At 48.2% G+C, this 16,490-nt stretch overlaps 1 protein-coding gene across 1 annotated transcript in view; it reads right to left on the reverse strand.

The window, feature by feature from the left end:
* Positions 1 to 3,952: 3,952 nt before the first annotated feature.
* Positions 3,953 to 16,490, reverse strand: part of ITGB5 (integrin subunit beta 5) — a 52,688-nt gene continuing 40,150 nt past the window's right edge. The window contains exons 11-15 of the mRNA XM_056496215.1: positions 10,577 to 10,799; positions 9,787 to 9,890; positions 6,338 to 6,457; positions 5,061 to 5,227; positions 3,953 to 4,537 (exon numbers count right to left, since the gene is read on the reverse strand). Coding sequence (XP_056352190.1) covers positions 4,442 to 4,537; positions 5,061 to 5,227; positions 6,338 to 6,457; positions 9,787 to 9,890; positions 10,577 to 10,799 — 710 coding nt within the window. The 3' untranslated portion in view covers positions 3,953 to 4,441. The remainder of the gene's footprint in view (positions 4,538 to 5,060; positions 5,228 to 6,337; positions 6,458 to 9,786; positions 9,891 to 10,576; positions 10,800 to 16,490) is intronic.

Consider the following 16,490-nt stretch of genomic DNA (forward strand, 5'->3'; position numbering starts at 1 on the left):
TCCTACTGATATTCATTACTGCTAATATTGATTTCTGCTGCTGTTGAAATATATATTTACTTGAGCTGGTTTTGGCTAGGATAGAGTTAATTTTTGTTCAGAGCAGCTAGCACAATTTGGATTTTTTCTGGAAACAGTGTTGATAATACAGAAATGTTTTAGTTACAGCTGAGCAGAGCTTACACAGATTCAAGGCTTTTTCTGCTCCTCCCCTCACCCCACGAGCGAGGATGCTGGAGGTGCACAAGGAGTTGGGAAGGACACAGCCAGGACAGCTGACCCCCCACTGACCACAGGGATTTCCCTGAGCACATGGCATCATGCTCAGCACACAGCACTGGGGGAAGAAGGAGGAAGGGGAATATGTTCACAGTCATGGCATTTGTATTCCCAAGTCACTGTTAGGTATGAAGGAGCTCCATTTTCCTGGGACTGGCTGAGCACCTGCCAGCCAGACTCTGAAGGAATGAATTCCTTGTTTTGCTTTGCTTGTGTGCAGCTGTGGCTTTACTCGTTGAACTGCTTTTATCTCACACATTTTCTCACCTTTTTCCTCTTGTGATTCTCTCCCCTATTGCACTGTGGCAGAGTGAGAGAGTGGCTGTGTGGGGTTGAGTTGTCAGCTGGGGTTAAACCATGACAGCCTTACAGTAGTTATTTGTAGCATAGATATACTTGTTTTGTATAATCATCAGTATGCTTGCCTTGATAGTGGTAACTTGTATTAAAAAACAATAAAGTGATTTGGGAAATAAAGCCTCCATATCCTTGTGCATGACAAGGACCTGCAAACCCATAGTTGCAACCTTTGCCCCCACACAGACTGGGTGATCCTGGGTCATGGCAGCTGGATGGACAAATTTCTGATGGGCTGTATCCAGTGGAGACCATGCATAAAGGGAGAGGATGAAAAAAACTCCTGTGTCTCTGCTGTATAGTTTTGAATTTTGCAGGCTGGCAGTGGAGAGGAGGGCAGCACACAATTCCAGTTTGTGTGTTCAGGTATGGAGATGGTGCTGGAGATGGTGCTGGGCTGCAGATGCAGTGGGTTACCTCACTGGCATTTCCTGCAGGCAGCTTAGTGAACCTTTTCTCAACACTGTAGCTCCTTGGCTTTCCACTTGGCTGGAGAACTGCAAGGTTAAATAGGTTCAAGAGTGTGGAGCATTCATCTTCCAGAGCCTGGGCTTTGCCTTCAGCTGCTGAGCACCTTCTTAGTCCACTGCAGAGGGCAATGAGGATGTGAGAGACATGCCTTACTCAGGCTTGTGTAACAGAGAACGGTTTCACTGCATCTCCACAATTAACAAAACAAACAATCTGCCATCGGCCTTGACTCTTCCCAAGGAATGGTGCTGTCTCCTCCCCCAGAGCAGCAGCACAGGGAAAAGGCACTGGTGAGCCCCAGCAGCTGCAGCAGCCATCAGCTGTGGCTGGGGAAACAGGAGGAGATGATGTTGCAAGGGCATCCGGATTCCAACTTGGCTAGGCAGGCACTGACATTTTTCCATCACATTTGACCCATTGATGCCTTGTGCAGGAGCTTTCATTCAGGAATGCTAGCTGTGGTCAGGCTGCATGTATTTACAGACACAAATAAACTGTGGCTGGCTGAAATACACCACTCCCATGACTGTGCTTGGCACTACTCTTGCAAGGGTAAAGGCAAGTAACTCACCCAGTAACACAAAGCCTTAGCAGTGCTTCCTTACTCTTTTTAATATGTAAGCTCGTGGAGAAGCTGAGTTTGGGGGGCTGCTCTGCACTGCCTGGTGCAGCAGCACTGACAGTATCAGCCCTATTCCCTTCTTTTAGTACACTGGCTTAGTGTCCTGGCCTGTGGCACCCTTCCTTTGCTTATTTGGTCCCTCACTGCTCCCTCCCTACTCTGCAGACCAGTCTGCTTTACAGCTGAGTTGTCTCCCTGTGCAGGGGAAGGAGGGCACTTGCAGTCCAGTCCCCAAGCATTTTCTCTGCTTTTTTCCACTCTCCCTGCCCAAACCAACCCTTAGCAATGAGTCAAATCTTGGCTCCCTACAACTGCCTGAATTGCCCAGTCTCTCAGCTCTAACCCAGTGTTGTGGGAAATGCCACAGCACAAAGGTAATCTGCAAGAGTGCAAGGGAAAGGGTGGCAGGGGGGCATTGCCTGTGCCTCTCCTTTCAGAGTGCAAAGGGGTGGATTTGTTTTTGAACTGCTTGGACCCTCACAGATTAACTGAAGCAGAACTGTATTCACAGTGTTTGCTGCTTTGGGTGGCAAAGCTGGTTTAAAGTATTCCTGCCCTTCCTTTCCTTCAGCTTTCCTTCCTGCTCCCCCTTTCCATGCCTGGGGCAGTATGACTTGCGTGAGACAGCCACGTGAACCAAACTAAAATTTGCTCTGTCTCCTTGTCATGGTTATTTTCTGACTGCTTTCTGTTTTTTCTTTTGTGTCAGTGATGCAATCTGCCTTGCTATCTTGGCACGTGGCAGTGGGATGGTCACAAACCCAAATTTGCCCCATGGATGCTCCTTCCCAGGTGGCAGGGTTAGTCACACGTATTCAAAATGCAATTTTTCAGCCTGCAAACTTTAGCCTGCATTCCATTATTGTGTAGGAGGTGTGGAGCTCTGAAGAGCTGCCCCTGTGCAGTACTCAGGCCTGTCCTGCTGCTCGTGGTGCTGCAGGGAGGAGGTGGCGCAGCCTCCAGCCCACCCATGGTGGGTTAGAGAGGCAGCATTTAACCAGAGCCTGCCCCTGCACTTTCAGGATGGATGTATGCACCCTCCTCCCCTGCTAGGACAGATTTAATGGAATCAAGTGGAAAGACAGATAGATTTCACTAGCTTGAGGTTTTGAATTTTTTACCCTACCTGATCAGCACTGATGCCGCCAATGCATCACTTGCTGCCCTCCTAAAAATCCCAGTTCCGACATATTTTTAGTATGGTCTGCTGTATTTCTTCAGTGCTGCTTGTAGGAGGAGGTGGGGGGACATAAAGTTCTTGAAGGAGAGCTGTTTTTACTGAACAAATAAGAGCTTCTGTTTATAGAGGCAAAAATATATAAAAAAAATAAATCCGGAAGGATGGGCCCGTGGCCCTTTTCCAATGAGAAGAGCAAGTCAAAACAATGAACACCATTTGTTTTTGCTTTTCCCTGGCAAGCTTCCTTCAGCTGACTATTGCATGATCTGTTCAGGCTGAAGAGACAAGAAAAAAGAAATGTGAAAAAAAAAAGAAGGGAAAAAAGTCCAGGCAGTAGCAATTGCTCCAGCTTCTCTCTCCTGCGGCGGCTGCAGCCCCGTCTGTGTGGGTTTAAAGCTGCAGCTGTCAGCAGGGTAACCCAAACCCCAGCTCCAGAGGAAAACAGACAGTGCTGGGGGGAATTGTTTGGGGGGGAAAAAAATTTAAAAAGCAAAAAAACCAAAGCAAAATATATGTTGTGAAGCAACATCACTGGTCTTTATCAAGTTCCCTTTCCAGCCAAAAGCTCAGGGCTCCCCTGCTTTTCTAGCTGGGCTCCACCAGACCCCACAGCAAGAGTCCTCTGGTAAAAAGTCAGGAGTCTGGATGAGCTGCTGTGTGATCCCAGCTGCCCTCCTGGAACCACCCTAGCTGGACACCTACTTGCACACATAAGGAATGGGTGTTTATATTAGTTTCCTCAGACTAAACTCCATTTTCCTTGGGCTTCCACCAGTTTCCAATCTGTTTAACACCACTGGCTCAGAGCAGGAACTCCCTGAGGCACTCCCTGCCCCGGGTCAACACCAGTATATTAAATCATCACAACTTCTGTGGCAGTCCCTACAGCTCCAGCTCCATGTTTTATAGCCATGCTTTGACTGATAAGGCTCTACTAATAAATCCACCAGGCAGCACAGCACCACTGCTGCTGGCAGGAAGAGCAAGCCCCAGTTTTGGTGGGGGGCTCAGCAAAGAAACAATCAACTCTACTCACAGCATCATATATGCACAACTGTTTTATTTTGGGGTTTATATAAAAAAAAAATTCCTAAAGACTGCAGAGCTTTTTTATCCTAATTTTTTACACATATGGTTCCAAGACCCTGTTTTCAAGCTAATTCCCCCCTAACAACTTGTGGTAGAGTGGGTTCCCCTGATTTTTGACCTAGTCACCTTTTCTAACAGGATATGTCTAAAGCTGCAATATGGCACTTGGTTCACTTAGTTGGCAGGTTTAATACATCTGGAAAGCTGGGGTACGGAGATGCACACGGCTCAGAGTCCACCAACACAGGCAGGGACCCTGCCCTCATGTCTGTGCCTCCAGGATGAACCAGACCTTTCTCCTTACTGTGCAAATAACAGGCTTTGGTCATCGACCAGTCCCGTCGTAAGGGATTCTCGCCCCTGAAGAGAATCCCGTCTTCAAGTGGGGAAGCAGCCTGGCCATTCAAGCAATTGTCCATGGCAGTGCAGGCACTGAGACCCCTTCAGTCAACTGTACCGTTGTAAGACTTGTTGAGCTTGTTGAACGTGAACTCCACGTTATGCGTGGAAATAGGCTTTCGGTAGAGAGGGTTGGATGCCTTTGGAGAAAGGAGACAAAAAGAACAAAGGTGAGGAACAAAGTCTGTGTCATGGTAAAAACATACCAATTAGTTTGGTGACAGCACTGTGTTTGGCTTTGAGTGAGCTGAACATTCAGATCCAAAGCAGTGCTGTTTATCCAGAGTTGGTCCATCAGACCCACCTTCCATCCTGCCTGCAGGCAGAGGCACTGCCCTCCAATGCTGAGCACCCCCACCAAACCTCCCAGAAGGGCTCCCTCACAGTCCTGACCAATGTGGCTGCCACCACAGCCCCTACCTCCTTCAGCCTCCAGCTCTGCTTGGAAATAGTTGATGAAACCAAAGGCTGGGTATTGTTTTGCAAAGCATTTATGACTTGCCTAGGAGAAGGCAGTGCAAGATGCTGGACCCTGAAGGCACCACAGGGCATGGACACCTGCATCCCTCGTGCCTGCCACCCTTCTCCATCACTGCAGAGCTGTCTGCTGCCAGGGCATCCCAACAGCCCCCCACACAGCAGCAGCACCCCACCCAGGCTCACCATTTCATATCTGGCACGGGAACGTTCGCTCTGGAATCGGTCGAACTCGCGCCTGTCGTGGATGGTGACGAGCAGCTTCCAGAGAGCCAGCAGGATGATGCCAATCAGCACCACGCTGCCAATCACTGCCAGCACGATGGTCACAGCACTGGGGGCTGAGCTGCAGGCTGGCAATGAGGGAGAAAACAGAATTAGCTCTTGTGAGTGTATCCCGGATCAGGATACCGGGATGTAATAACTTGGACTGCAGCCACTGAGCAAGTGACCCCAGGCAGTGCTAGCAGCAGTGGCTGAATTAAAAAAAGCAACAGCCCCCTCTGAAATCAAACTGTTGTTTTTTTTTTTTTTTAATTACATAAATTCCTGGCTAGAGGCAGGTCAAAGGGACACCTCTCATGGATTCCACCAGAGCTGGGATGTCACGTAGTAGGGCTGCAGTGCCCTGCCAACAGTGACGCAGGGTTTTAATGCCAGGTGACACACATGGGACACAGAGCATTAAGGTGCCTCTGGCAAAAGCCAGCTCAGCTTCTCCCACAGAGACAGGTGATCACTAAGGACTTTAAATAAGGACATTAACTGTCAGCTAATCAACTGATCTTTCAATTAAGTGCAAGCTGCAGGACAAATGAAATAGAATACGAGGAATCCCAGTCTTTCCCATATTGGCCCACGCCTCAGAGGACCAGAGCAGATCACAAGAAGCTACTGCTGGATACTCACCAGCTTGTCCTGCAACACCATGAGGGGTTGTTTTTCAGCGACTGCATTGCATGTGGTTAAAATATTGCTGGAAGCACAGCTGTCTGCAGAGCCTGGGGAGGGGAGAAGGGACACCCAGCCCTTACCCTGCCTAGATCAGAGCTCTTTGGCAATGTGGAAATCCTTCGGTGGTGCAGGGCTTTCCCAACATCCTGACTTAACCAGAAGCTACACCAGGTGTCCCCGTCTGATGTTTTTGCTCCCAGGGGCTTTCTCTCCAAATCAAGCTTGCTTTTTGCTGCTTAAATAGGCTCAATTTAATTCAGCCTCCTAAAGCTCTTCAGCCAATTGCTGGCAATGGTGATGGCTCAGGTGCAAGGTTTACTCTCATAGTTCTTTTTTACTAAGTCGGGAGCATTTGGAGCTGGCTTTCAGCACTGTCAAACCCTACAGTTTAAATCACTCTGGTTTATCTGCTCACGCATGCAGCCAGCCTTTCTGCAACCCACCAGCAGCCCATCACCTCTCCTGAGGCAGCCAGTGCTGCCAGAAAAGAAAGCCAAGGGAGGGCCAACCTGGCTCCTTGAGGACAGTGAGGTTGGATTTCCCACTGGGAAGCTCCAGGTAGGTGAACTTCATGACGCAGTTGTTCACTGGGTAGGCGCAGAGGATCGCGTTGGGGTCATCGGTTTCATCTGGAACCAGATGCAAGAATCACAGGATTTCGTGTAAGATTTATACATTTTAAAAAATCCCAAACACTGCAGAAATTTTGTGCCCTACTTTTTCAAAGAAATGCTTCCAACACCCTCTATTTTTAACATAATTCCCCCCTAACAATTTGCAGTGGTATGGGGTCCCTATTTCTGAACTAGTCACCCTGTCTCATAGGCTATGTCCAAAGCTGAAATACAGCACTTGGTTGACTTAATTGGCAGGTTTAATACTAGGAATTAGCACAGCTCTCCCCTGCAAGATAAGCAGAGCTTTCCAGGGATTCCTGGGAGCAGAGGAATGGGGAGTAAGCCTGGAAAGCAGCACAGTTTGATCACAACTCAGACAAATTGTAACTGAGCAGTGTCCAGATTTCCTGCTTGAGAAAATGTGGCACTTGGCAAACATCACATAGTAAACAGACTCAACCTCACACACACAGATTCTTTCTTCATGCAAGTCTGCTTTGGCAACAAATGCCATTTTCTTCTTAATTTGCTAAATTTCTTGGAGAGTGGAAGGTGAACGGAAAACAAGGGGCACTGACTCAGGGCTGGCAGCCCCATGGCCAGCTCAGGCTCCAGCTGTACCGATGGCTCCAGCTCTGGAAACGGCTGAGAAGTTTGTTTTCAAAGAGTGAGATAGGAAAGGAAAATGGGAAGGGGAGGAGGGAGGGAGGGGGAAGGGAGGAGCTGGTTTCAAGGATGATGTGGGAGTTGCAAAAAATGAGAGGACTTCATTCCCAGGGCCATACAGACACTGTGTGTTTGTGTCTGACACTCCACAGCACCAGGTCACTGTAAGGTGCTGCCTGAGGAAGGCTGCTTCACAGAAGCAATTTAAGATTGAGCAAAGCCATCACCTGAGGTTTGTAGATCTAGCTTAAGGGGTGATTTCAGCAGAGCCACTGCCCTGCACAGACACAGCTCATTGGATGCCCCTGTTGCAGGGACAGTGACTGGAGGGAGATGGGGAAGCATCTCTGGGTGTGACGGGAGCACAGCTCTGCAAGCCTGCAAGGGCTGAGAGTTTCATGGGAGAGGAATTCAGGGCAAAGACATGCATGACTTTGTCTTCCATGTCTGGAAAGAGCCCTCCACAGCTCTTGTATCCATGCCTGTCTGTCTTGCTGAAAAAATGACTGCATTACTGACCTCAGCTATGCCAGTCCTTTAGCTGTCTCCTGTCTGTTTGTTTTTCCTTTCAAATCCTTTGACCTGCATCCAGTTAAAAGATTAATACCTTCCATTTCAACAGCTGAGCTGAGATGCAGCTGCCCCTCTGGTGAGTCCTGACACATTCCTGCTGTGGACAAACCTCAGCTGTTCCTACCCTGGGACTGGAAAACCTGCTTTATCTACACAGTGGTACCAAAGCATGGGCCAGAAAACGCTGATTGTTACAAGGCAAGTACTAATTAGATCAATATAGATAATACTTCCACATTTCTTGACTAAATGCCCTTTTGAGTTGAGCAGCAAATCTTAGTTCCTGTAGGTCTAGCTGCTTTCACTCCCATCCTTGCACCTTTATTTTGGTAAAAGATACAGTGATTAAAGCTTCAATAGCAGTGATTTCTGTTGATCTTCACTGGGTTTCAGAGATCACAAATCAACAGAGAGAGGTGTGAGGGCTCCACTGAGTTGTCTGTGCTGCTGCCAGGTTCAGCTTGGAGCAGCACCTGTCATGCTGCTCTCACACTGAAAGCTCCTCTCTGGAACTGTCAGAAATGCAAAGGTAATCCTGCAGAACTGAAGGAGATCCTGCAGAGTCCAAAGTAAGTCATACAAGCCTCCTGTGAGGCAGCATTCTGGCTCGTGAGTCCAGTGACAGACACCTCTGCTCTACAAAGCTTTGAAACCCTGACTGCTCTGCCTGCCAGAATCAAGAGGCAGCTGGGGTGTTCAAGGCTGTGTTCATTGCAATTTGATATTTAGAAGGTCCCATCCTCCTCTGCCAGGACAATACAGACCTATGTATTCTGTGAGAAATATCAGCATTCTGCCTTTCAGCAGGGACTTGTAATATGAGCTAAATTATACAAAAGCACTTGAAAACCAGGATTTGGCCACATTTGCCTGTTAAGAAGTCCACAGTACACAAAAACTTTCTTTAGGAATATTTTGCTTTACCTCTTTCTCTAGTAGCCCTGATCTCCAAGCCACAAAGTGCCTTGAGCTCCCAAGATCTCAGCACTATGTGCAATCCGACCGCAATAGTTCAACAAAAGCATAAGTGCAATTCCCAAAAATACCTTATAGCAGAAATCTGGCTGTTTTTTTTCTCTGAAATCCATGCAGGGGGCTGACAAACTACAGCCCAGCCTCACCTTCCAGGGAGCAGGCAGAACAAAAGCTGACTTTAGGCATAGTACAACCTCTTGCAGAATGCTGGTGCAGGTGCACTCCCTGCTAAACTGCATAGTCAATGGAGAGAATGAGAACAAGTGTCCCAAAAAGAAGGTTAGGAAACTCCACTGGTCATAATTTAAAAGTTGGATGTTGGATTTGAGAGGAGTCAATGGGAAAAACATCTCCTGCAGACAGCTTAGGAGGAAGTGAGTGAAAGGCTGAGCAAGGTGCAGGACTCCTACCTCTGTAAACTAAGGAAGAGGAGGAAATGCCAGATGCAGACAGTAACTTATCCCTGCTTGATCTACACATCCACCTCCAAGAGATATTGCCAAGGCCATGATCAGAATTGTGATTAAATCTGTCACAAGTTTGGATCCCCTCTACTCCCCTAAATAGTAACCAGGGACTCCCAGAAGACATCTTGAAAAGAGCAGGGAGAAAGTCACCTGCTGAGAGATGCACATGTGGGGTGACCTCTAGAACAGGACACAAAGGGCAGGAGATCGCCTGGGGCACTTGTAGCAGTTAGTTCCACCAAAGCAGAACTCATTTTCAAACCAGCTTTGTTTTCCCTTACAAGCTCACTTCTTCCTAGATTAAACCTCAGAAGATTAGAAAATTACATTTTTGGGTGATTCTTTGTCCTTTTGCACTCTCTCACGACTCATCTCATCTGTCTCATGTGACCTCATCCCACTCTTTGCTCCCTGCACTGGCAGTAGTGGTTAGATGCTATTTAAAATCAAAGAGTTTTTTACTTCAGTATGGATTATAGCCTGAAGAGGGCATCACACATACCACACATACACACATACATACTACCTACACACACACATTTCTAAATACCAGGTGTTCCCTGAAGCTTTCTTTACAGATATGTCTTAGTCTGGTTAAGAGGAGTTCAATGCCACAGTCACCAGCTCCCACCACCTGCAGTCCTGCTGCTGCCAGCTTACCAAGAACATCCACAGTGGTGATGATCTCATCCTTGCAGTGCTTTTGGCAGGTTTGGTTATCAGCCAGTCTTCCTGAGTTAAACAGCTTGCATTCAATACAATCCCTGCAGGAACACATACAGAGGGGAAGATTAAGCACACGTCAGAAACTGCATGAACGTAGGGATTCAGCTCTTGAGACTGTGTGTTGGTCTGGAGGCTGCACCACAAAGAAGGAGAAGCTTCAGGGCCAAGCATTTCCATTGCAAGAACGGATTTATTCTAGGATTCAATGAAGGTGCCAAGCAGCTGGTAGGTTTGGAGTCTGTTTGTCCTTTGGATGTCAGAAGCTGCACATCAGCTACTGCAAAATCCATCCTGCCCGAGATCAAGGCAGGCAGTCCTGCTGCTCTGTGCAGGTTGATGCCTGAGGCACCTTCATCCCTGTGAGGCAGGGCCAGTGGTTCTGATTCCAGTCCTCCCCTCCTCTCCAGCTCACAGCTCTCTGCACCCAGACATCTGCAGCTCAGAGAGAAGCAAAACTGGGGGTGCAGCCTCTCCTGCAGAGTGAGACAGCACCAGAAATGAACAGGGACACGAATCTCCATGAGCACTAGGGCAACAAGAGTTGCTGCTCTACCTGGGATACTGTCAGGTTGCTTAGCAAGGGCTCCTAGCAGCAGTAGGCTTGCCTGGGAGTGATCACACATTTACCAAAACTGGAATAATTCCTTAGCTGAAAAGTCTCCCAGGAAGCAAAGAGCTGCCCTTCCCACGAGCAAGAAATCCCTGTTGAACTGCCTGCGAGTACCTTTTAATGCTGCAGACTCCTGGGCAGGTGGGACACTTGTCACAGGTCTCTCCGAACGCCCCTGGCTCGGTGCACTGGCACTTGCCGCAGACGCAGGCGCCGCGGCCGCTGCACATCTGCCCGTCGCTGGACACGCAGCCCTCCGTCTCCGTGGAGCAGTTGCAGTTGTCCCCGATGTAGCCGGCGTGGCACTTGCACTCCCCGCAGTGACACTCCCCGTGACCTGAAGGGGACGGCAGGGCACAGGTGTCAGCACAATTCGGGGCCACCGGTGGGTGCTGAGGTTGGCAGCAGCCCAGCAGGAAGAGCTGCCAGAGAGACTTTACTTGGCAGGGCAGCAAACACCTGATGGGAAACAGCTAAATTATCAAATTAGTATCAACATTTACCAGCTCAAAATACCTACTCACTGCACTTCCAGCTTCCCTCTATAGTTGCTCAAGGTAAATGAGCACCTCCTCCTTCCCACCTTTGTATGAAATAATCTCTTCTTCTCTCTCTACATCAAGAGATAGTAAGATGAGAATGGAGTAGTGCTTCCTTGCTGGCTTTGAGTCCAGAGTTTTTCAGCAAAAAGCCTAGGAGGTCAACCACCTCATAAAGTATTTCCTTCCCTTTCTTCTTAACAATTTTACTTAAGAAGTTCTCTTAAAACCTTGAAAAAAATGATATCAACAAGCACTATTTCCTGTGTCCAAACAAGACCTGCGTCCCAGCCAGAGCCAGGAAGGTTGCTGGGACCAGCTGAGTCACCCCCAGGCAGTAGCTCAGGGCAGCTCACAGCAGAAGTGGATGAAGAAACCAATCCAGTAAGGGCTCTCCTCCACTGAAGCATCCCCTTGGAGCTACAGGGTTTAGTGAAGGGCTGAGAAAGTCAGCAGGTTCCAAGGCTGTCAGTGACAGTAAGTGGAGAGGCTGGTTTCAGAGAGGCATCCATCTGCTGGAAACTGCTCAAATTTTTCCGTGGCTAGTCCCTAGGAGAAGGGATGCCTTTGCAGGCATAGTTTATAGAGCTGAAGGGTTTGTATACAAGGCTCATCAGCAGCCTAATTACAGCTCAGCTTTTCCACTGGAAAGAGCCTGGAGCACCCCAGACATGATGAATTATATACACGCTCCTTTCATCGACACAAACCCGCGGATCCCCCTGCCTCTCCCCCTGTGCCAAGATTACCAGAGGCTGTGGATTGCCAAGCTATATCCCTTGCCAAAAGTCACAGGAGCACCTTCTGTTTTACTAGGCATCTCATATATCCCAGCACATCACAAGCTGTCCTTCTACAGCCTCCTCTGCACTCACACCGTTTGCTTTGGATCCAGCCTGCATATTCAAACATTACTGGACAAAGGAGATTATGTTTACAAGATCTCTAGAGGTGACCTCCTTCTGTGCCTACATCTGATGGAGATCAAAATCCCTTGCTCTGCTCACCTTCACAATGACAGCCTTGGCCTTTCCCCAGACAGAAAGCTCTGGGTTCAAGCCCATGGGCTCAGCTACATCCACAGCTGCTGCTCTTTGGGGGCAGCTGCAGAGTGGGCACTCACCACTTCAGAAACAAACCAAATGGGGTGTCTGGCTTTTATTCACAATTAATTCAGGTGATTGGGCTCTCACAGCAGGTTTGGTGCCTCCATGGCAATGCATGTGTCCAAACTAGCTATAAACTATGGTTTTCTTAAATGGCACTGTTTCAAGGAATCCAAAGCAGCTGGCGATTAGTAAATGTGCTCAGGCTTGAGGGCCAAGAGAAGCAAGCTGATGGTATTCATATCATCCCTCAGTTCTCCTAGGACACCATAGAATGCAGCACAAGATGTGGCTCCAGAGGAAATCTGTCTCTGGACCATAAAATGGTTCCATTTTTAAAGACATCAGAGCCTGAAATTACTGTCCTGGGGAAGGGAAATGGCCATTTGCAAATCATGTATCCTATTAAACAAATGTGATTGGAAAACTTAAGAAACAGCATCTTAAAGGATGTGGTTTTGTTTATTTATGGGGATGAAGAAAAAGCCATTCTGTATGAGGGTGACTAATTGTGGGGTGTGAGCTTAAAATGTCAAAACAGGTTGACATGTGTTTCCTGCCTTGGCCACACTGGCTTAGTGTGCAAGAAGTCACTGGCTGAAGCTCATCAATGTGCCAAGAGCAGGAATTTCCATCTTGACCTTCAATAGCAAAGATGTCACAATCCTCACTGCTTCCATCAGCTTGAAAGAGTGCCACTCCTGCCAACACCATGAGCCACCCTTCTGGTGCCATCCATCTCCCACACAGCCTGAAGACTGGAGAAACTCGGTGAATGAGAAACATTTGGTTTTCATAGGGACACAGTAAGAGTTGTATCACTTCTCAACATCCACCTGGAGCAGCAGAGGTGGGAATACACTCCATCCTCTCCCTGTGTTTGGGACACAGAGTGAGAGGAGTCCCAAGGCAAAGCTGCAGTGAGGCTTTTGGTGACAGTGACCCAGAGCTGTGGTTTGCAGTGTTAGCCAGTACTCACATTTTGCAGCACAGTGTGCTGCCTGTTCCCAGTCCCAGCTCTCCCACGGTCACACACAGTGCTGATGTGGCTATGCAGTCTCTGTGCCATCGTGCCTGCAGGAAACCTTCCACCACTGTGCCCATGATGAACCCAGTTTCACTTCCCAGTTTCATTTCCATGGCAATGTGTCCTCAAGGAGGGTGTGTTTCAAGTCACCTCTGCACCAGCAGCAGTCTCGTGGTGCAGGACATCATCCTGAACTTTAACCCTCTTGAACCCTTTGAGTTTGTACATTCTCTGTTAAAGGTGGTTTGTGAAGCCAAAATACATTAATTATGTTCTCCAAACATAATAAAGGATGTTTTCTTCTGTTCCTATCTTTGAAATGAGACAAGCTAAGAAGTTTAAAAGATCCAGATCTAACTAGGAAATGAAATGCTCCCTCTGAATTTGATAACATACTTTCCAGCCAGCTCCTGACCTTTGGGGGGGGCTAACACAAAACACATGGCAGAAGGCTGCAGAAACCTGCTGGGAGGGTGTGCAGAAGAAAGCAATGCTTTTGTGGGGGGAGAGCAGTCCCCAGACTGAGCTTGACTAGTCTGGGATGCATCAGGGCAGGAGCCACGGGGTGCACTGCTGCTTAGAGACACATTCTTCCCAAGGAGGCCACCAGAGTGGGCAGAGACTCTCAGCCCTGCTGGTGCTTCCATCTCTCTCCTCATCCCAAAACACATCCCCATCCCACTGCTGTGCCCCAGCTGGGCTGCACATCTCACTGTCACTCAGGCAGCTTTTGCCAGGACGTCCAACCATCCTCATTTCAGCCCAGCTGTCCCCCAGGATGGCCACAGGCCAAATCCTGCCTGCCCTCAGCCTGGCTCTGCAAAACCCAGCTTGGCACCCCCACACCACTGCTGTACTCCTTGTTCCCAAGCAGGGTCATTCCCAAATCGGGATAGCAGCTTCTGAGGGAAGCTTGCAGCCTCTGACCCTGATTTCATCCCTTTCTGAGAGCAGGCTGTGACCTGCTGGGCAGGACAGCCCCTCTGTCCCACCTTTCAGGAGCTGCCACGAGGGCTGAAACTCAGTGCACTAAAAACTCTCACTAGGGCTCTGTCACTCTGTCACACTAGGTGATTTTTCCTAAAGCCTCCTACTTCTGGGTACAACAAAAGCATGCAAAAATACCAATTTTCTCTTGAAAGAAAAAACATGATCCTATCTTTTATGGAGAAGTAGAAAAGGTTTGAAAACAAGCCTCCTCAACACTCCTTTTTCCCACATCTTCTAGAACATTAACCTGGTATACAAGAAAATATGTGCCTAACATACAAGAAAAACAAGTCATGATTTTAAAGCCAGTTTAGTGGTTTCTGAGCACTCAGCAGGAGAAAGATGATACCATATTTTGTTCCCATTAAATCAAGCCACTTATTTTTGTGCCTCTGTGCTCACATCCAGACTTTGGGTCAGGATCTCCAAAAGGCCGTGCTTTTGTCATTTTTGGTTATTTGAACAACTAGTCTGAAATAGGAAAAAAAACCCCACAGGAAAAACAACAAAGAGAAATAAAGTTATGGCAAGCAATTTCCAGATTCTCCAGTGTCATCCCTTTAACAAGCCCTGGCTGCTGTGCCCATCACTCAGAGAGCCCCAGTGCAGAAGAATTCCACAACCATGGATCAAAAACATCTGCTTATGAGAAAAGTCAAACCCTACTGACACAGGGCACTGCTTGAGCATCAGTTTTGTACCAGACCAGCCAATCTCTCAGCAAAAGTGCTCGATGTCTGGGAGAAGGCTCTGTGAACAGCACATTTTGAGTGGGAGGAAGAAGGGCAGCAGAAAAGGCTTGGAACACATAGAAAATACAGGGCTTTTCATTTGGGAAAGGGCTAGGGTAGGACACAGTGCCTGCTGAGGCAAATAAATCATCAGCTTCCCTAGTAATTTCTGTCCATGCTCAAAGCAGCCAGCGCTGCACATCAAGAGCCAGGCAGGGCCAGCCTGCCCATGGCACCGCCCAGGCTCAGGGCACTGCCAGATGGGCAGCACCCACAGCGACCTGGGGACAGCTCCAGAAATTTTAAACAGCAGGCATGGGTTTAGGATCCACTGCTGGGTCATGCCAGTGCAGGAGGGAAAACAAGGGTGGTAGGCTGGCAGCAGCATCCCCAGCCCCTGGAGCCCATGGAGCATAACAACCTCCTTGTGCTAAGGAGGCATAAACACAGACAGACAAGTGTCAAGGGTCCAAGGCTTCTGTGGAACCTGAAATTCATCCACCTGCCTCCACTCACACCAGGAGAGAGCTTGCCCACACTCATTTATCCACAATGCAATACTGAAGCAGCAAAACAAACACTAAGAAGTTAGTAAGAAGTAAATAGTGCTTTTCTGAACGTTATTTATACCAAACACTATGGATCTGTGCATCCTCCCATTGCAGTGGATATTTATATCCTAAAGCATATGGGTTTAACCAAGATTTCAGTCCCAGCACTGGGCTCACCAACCATCAAGAATAGCACTGGAGATGCAAACTAATGAAACCAAAGGTGAAGGAATAAATGCAGGCTCAAGCTGCTAATTCAGCCTTGGGTACCACAAATCCCATCACCAGCTGGACATTTCTGCCAGCATCCCCCACAGTGCAGCACTGCCATTACAAAAACCCCCCTCAGAGCTCCAGCTTCTCACTCACTTGGGAATTTCTGGATCAGTGAGAACTGGGCAAGGAAGATATGGTTTTGGAAACTGCTGTTTCATGAAGGCAGCTGAAAGCTATCCGGGGCAGGCGGATTTCCTGTGGCAGCCCTGGCCAGCCTTTCCTCATTTTCCCTCTCTCTGTAAAGAAGTGGAGTTGAAATGCAACCATGAGATACAGCTGATGATCCATCAAAAACCAAAATGGGCAGTGAGAAGTCATTGAAGTAATTTCCTGAAAGAGATCTAAAGCTGCATTTCTTAAAATAAAGCCTTCCCCTTTTTTTTTTTTTTTTTTTTTCCAAGTAAGCTCAGCACTCCACAAATACTTGACTTCTACTTACATTAGCTCCTCAGCCAAGCCTGCCACATGTGGCCTTTTGGATGGAGACCCAGAACTGGGAATTGGAGCTCTCAGGTCCTGCTGCCAACTCTGTTTCTGATGCAGGGAGAGCTATGGGGCAGGGGCTGCTGCCAGATCCTCCCAGAGGCACAGACCTTCATCCCAAGTGGGATGGATGTGCTGGTTCCCTGTGAGCCATGGGCCCAAATACCATCCCACCATTCTGGGCATGAGCTCATCCTTGGCTTTGTCACCCTTCCTGTGCAAAATGCAGTGCCTTAGGAGCCTTGTCCAGTGCTGTGTTTGGATGCAAACACATCATTTGGTGCAAGTTCAACAAAGGTCCATGGTTTTGTAACAGATTTCTCTC

Source organism: Oenanthe melanoleuca, chromosome 7, assembly GCF_029582105.1.
Source record: "Oenanthe melanoleuca isolate GR-GAL-2019-014 chromosome 7, OMel1.0, whole genome shotgun sequence".
In the NCBI taxonomy this organism is placed as follows: Eukaryota; Metazoa; Chordata; class Aves; order Passeriformes; family Muscicapidae; genus Oenanthe; species Oenanthe melanoleuca.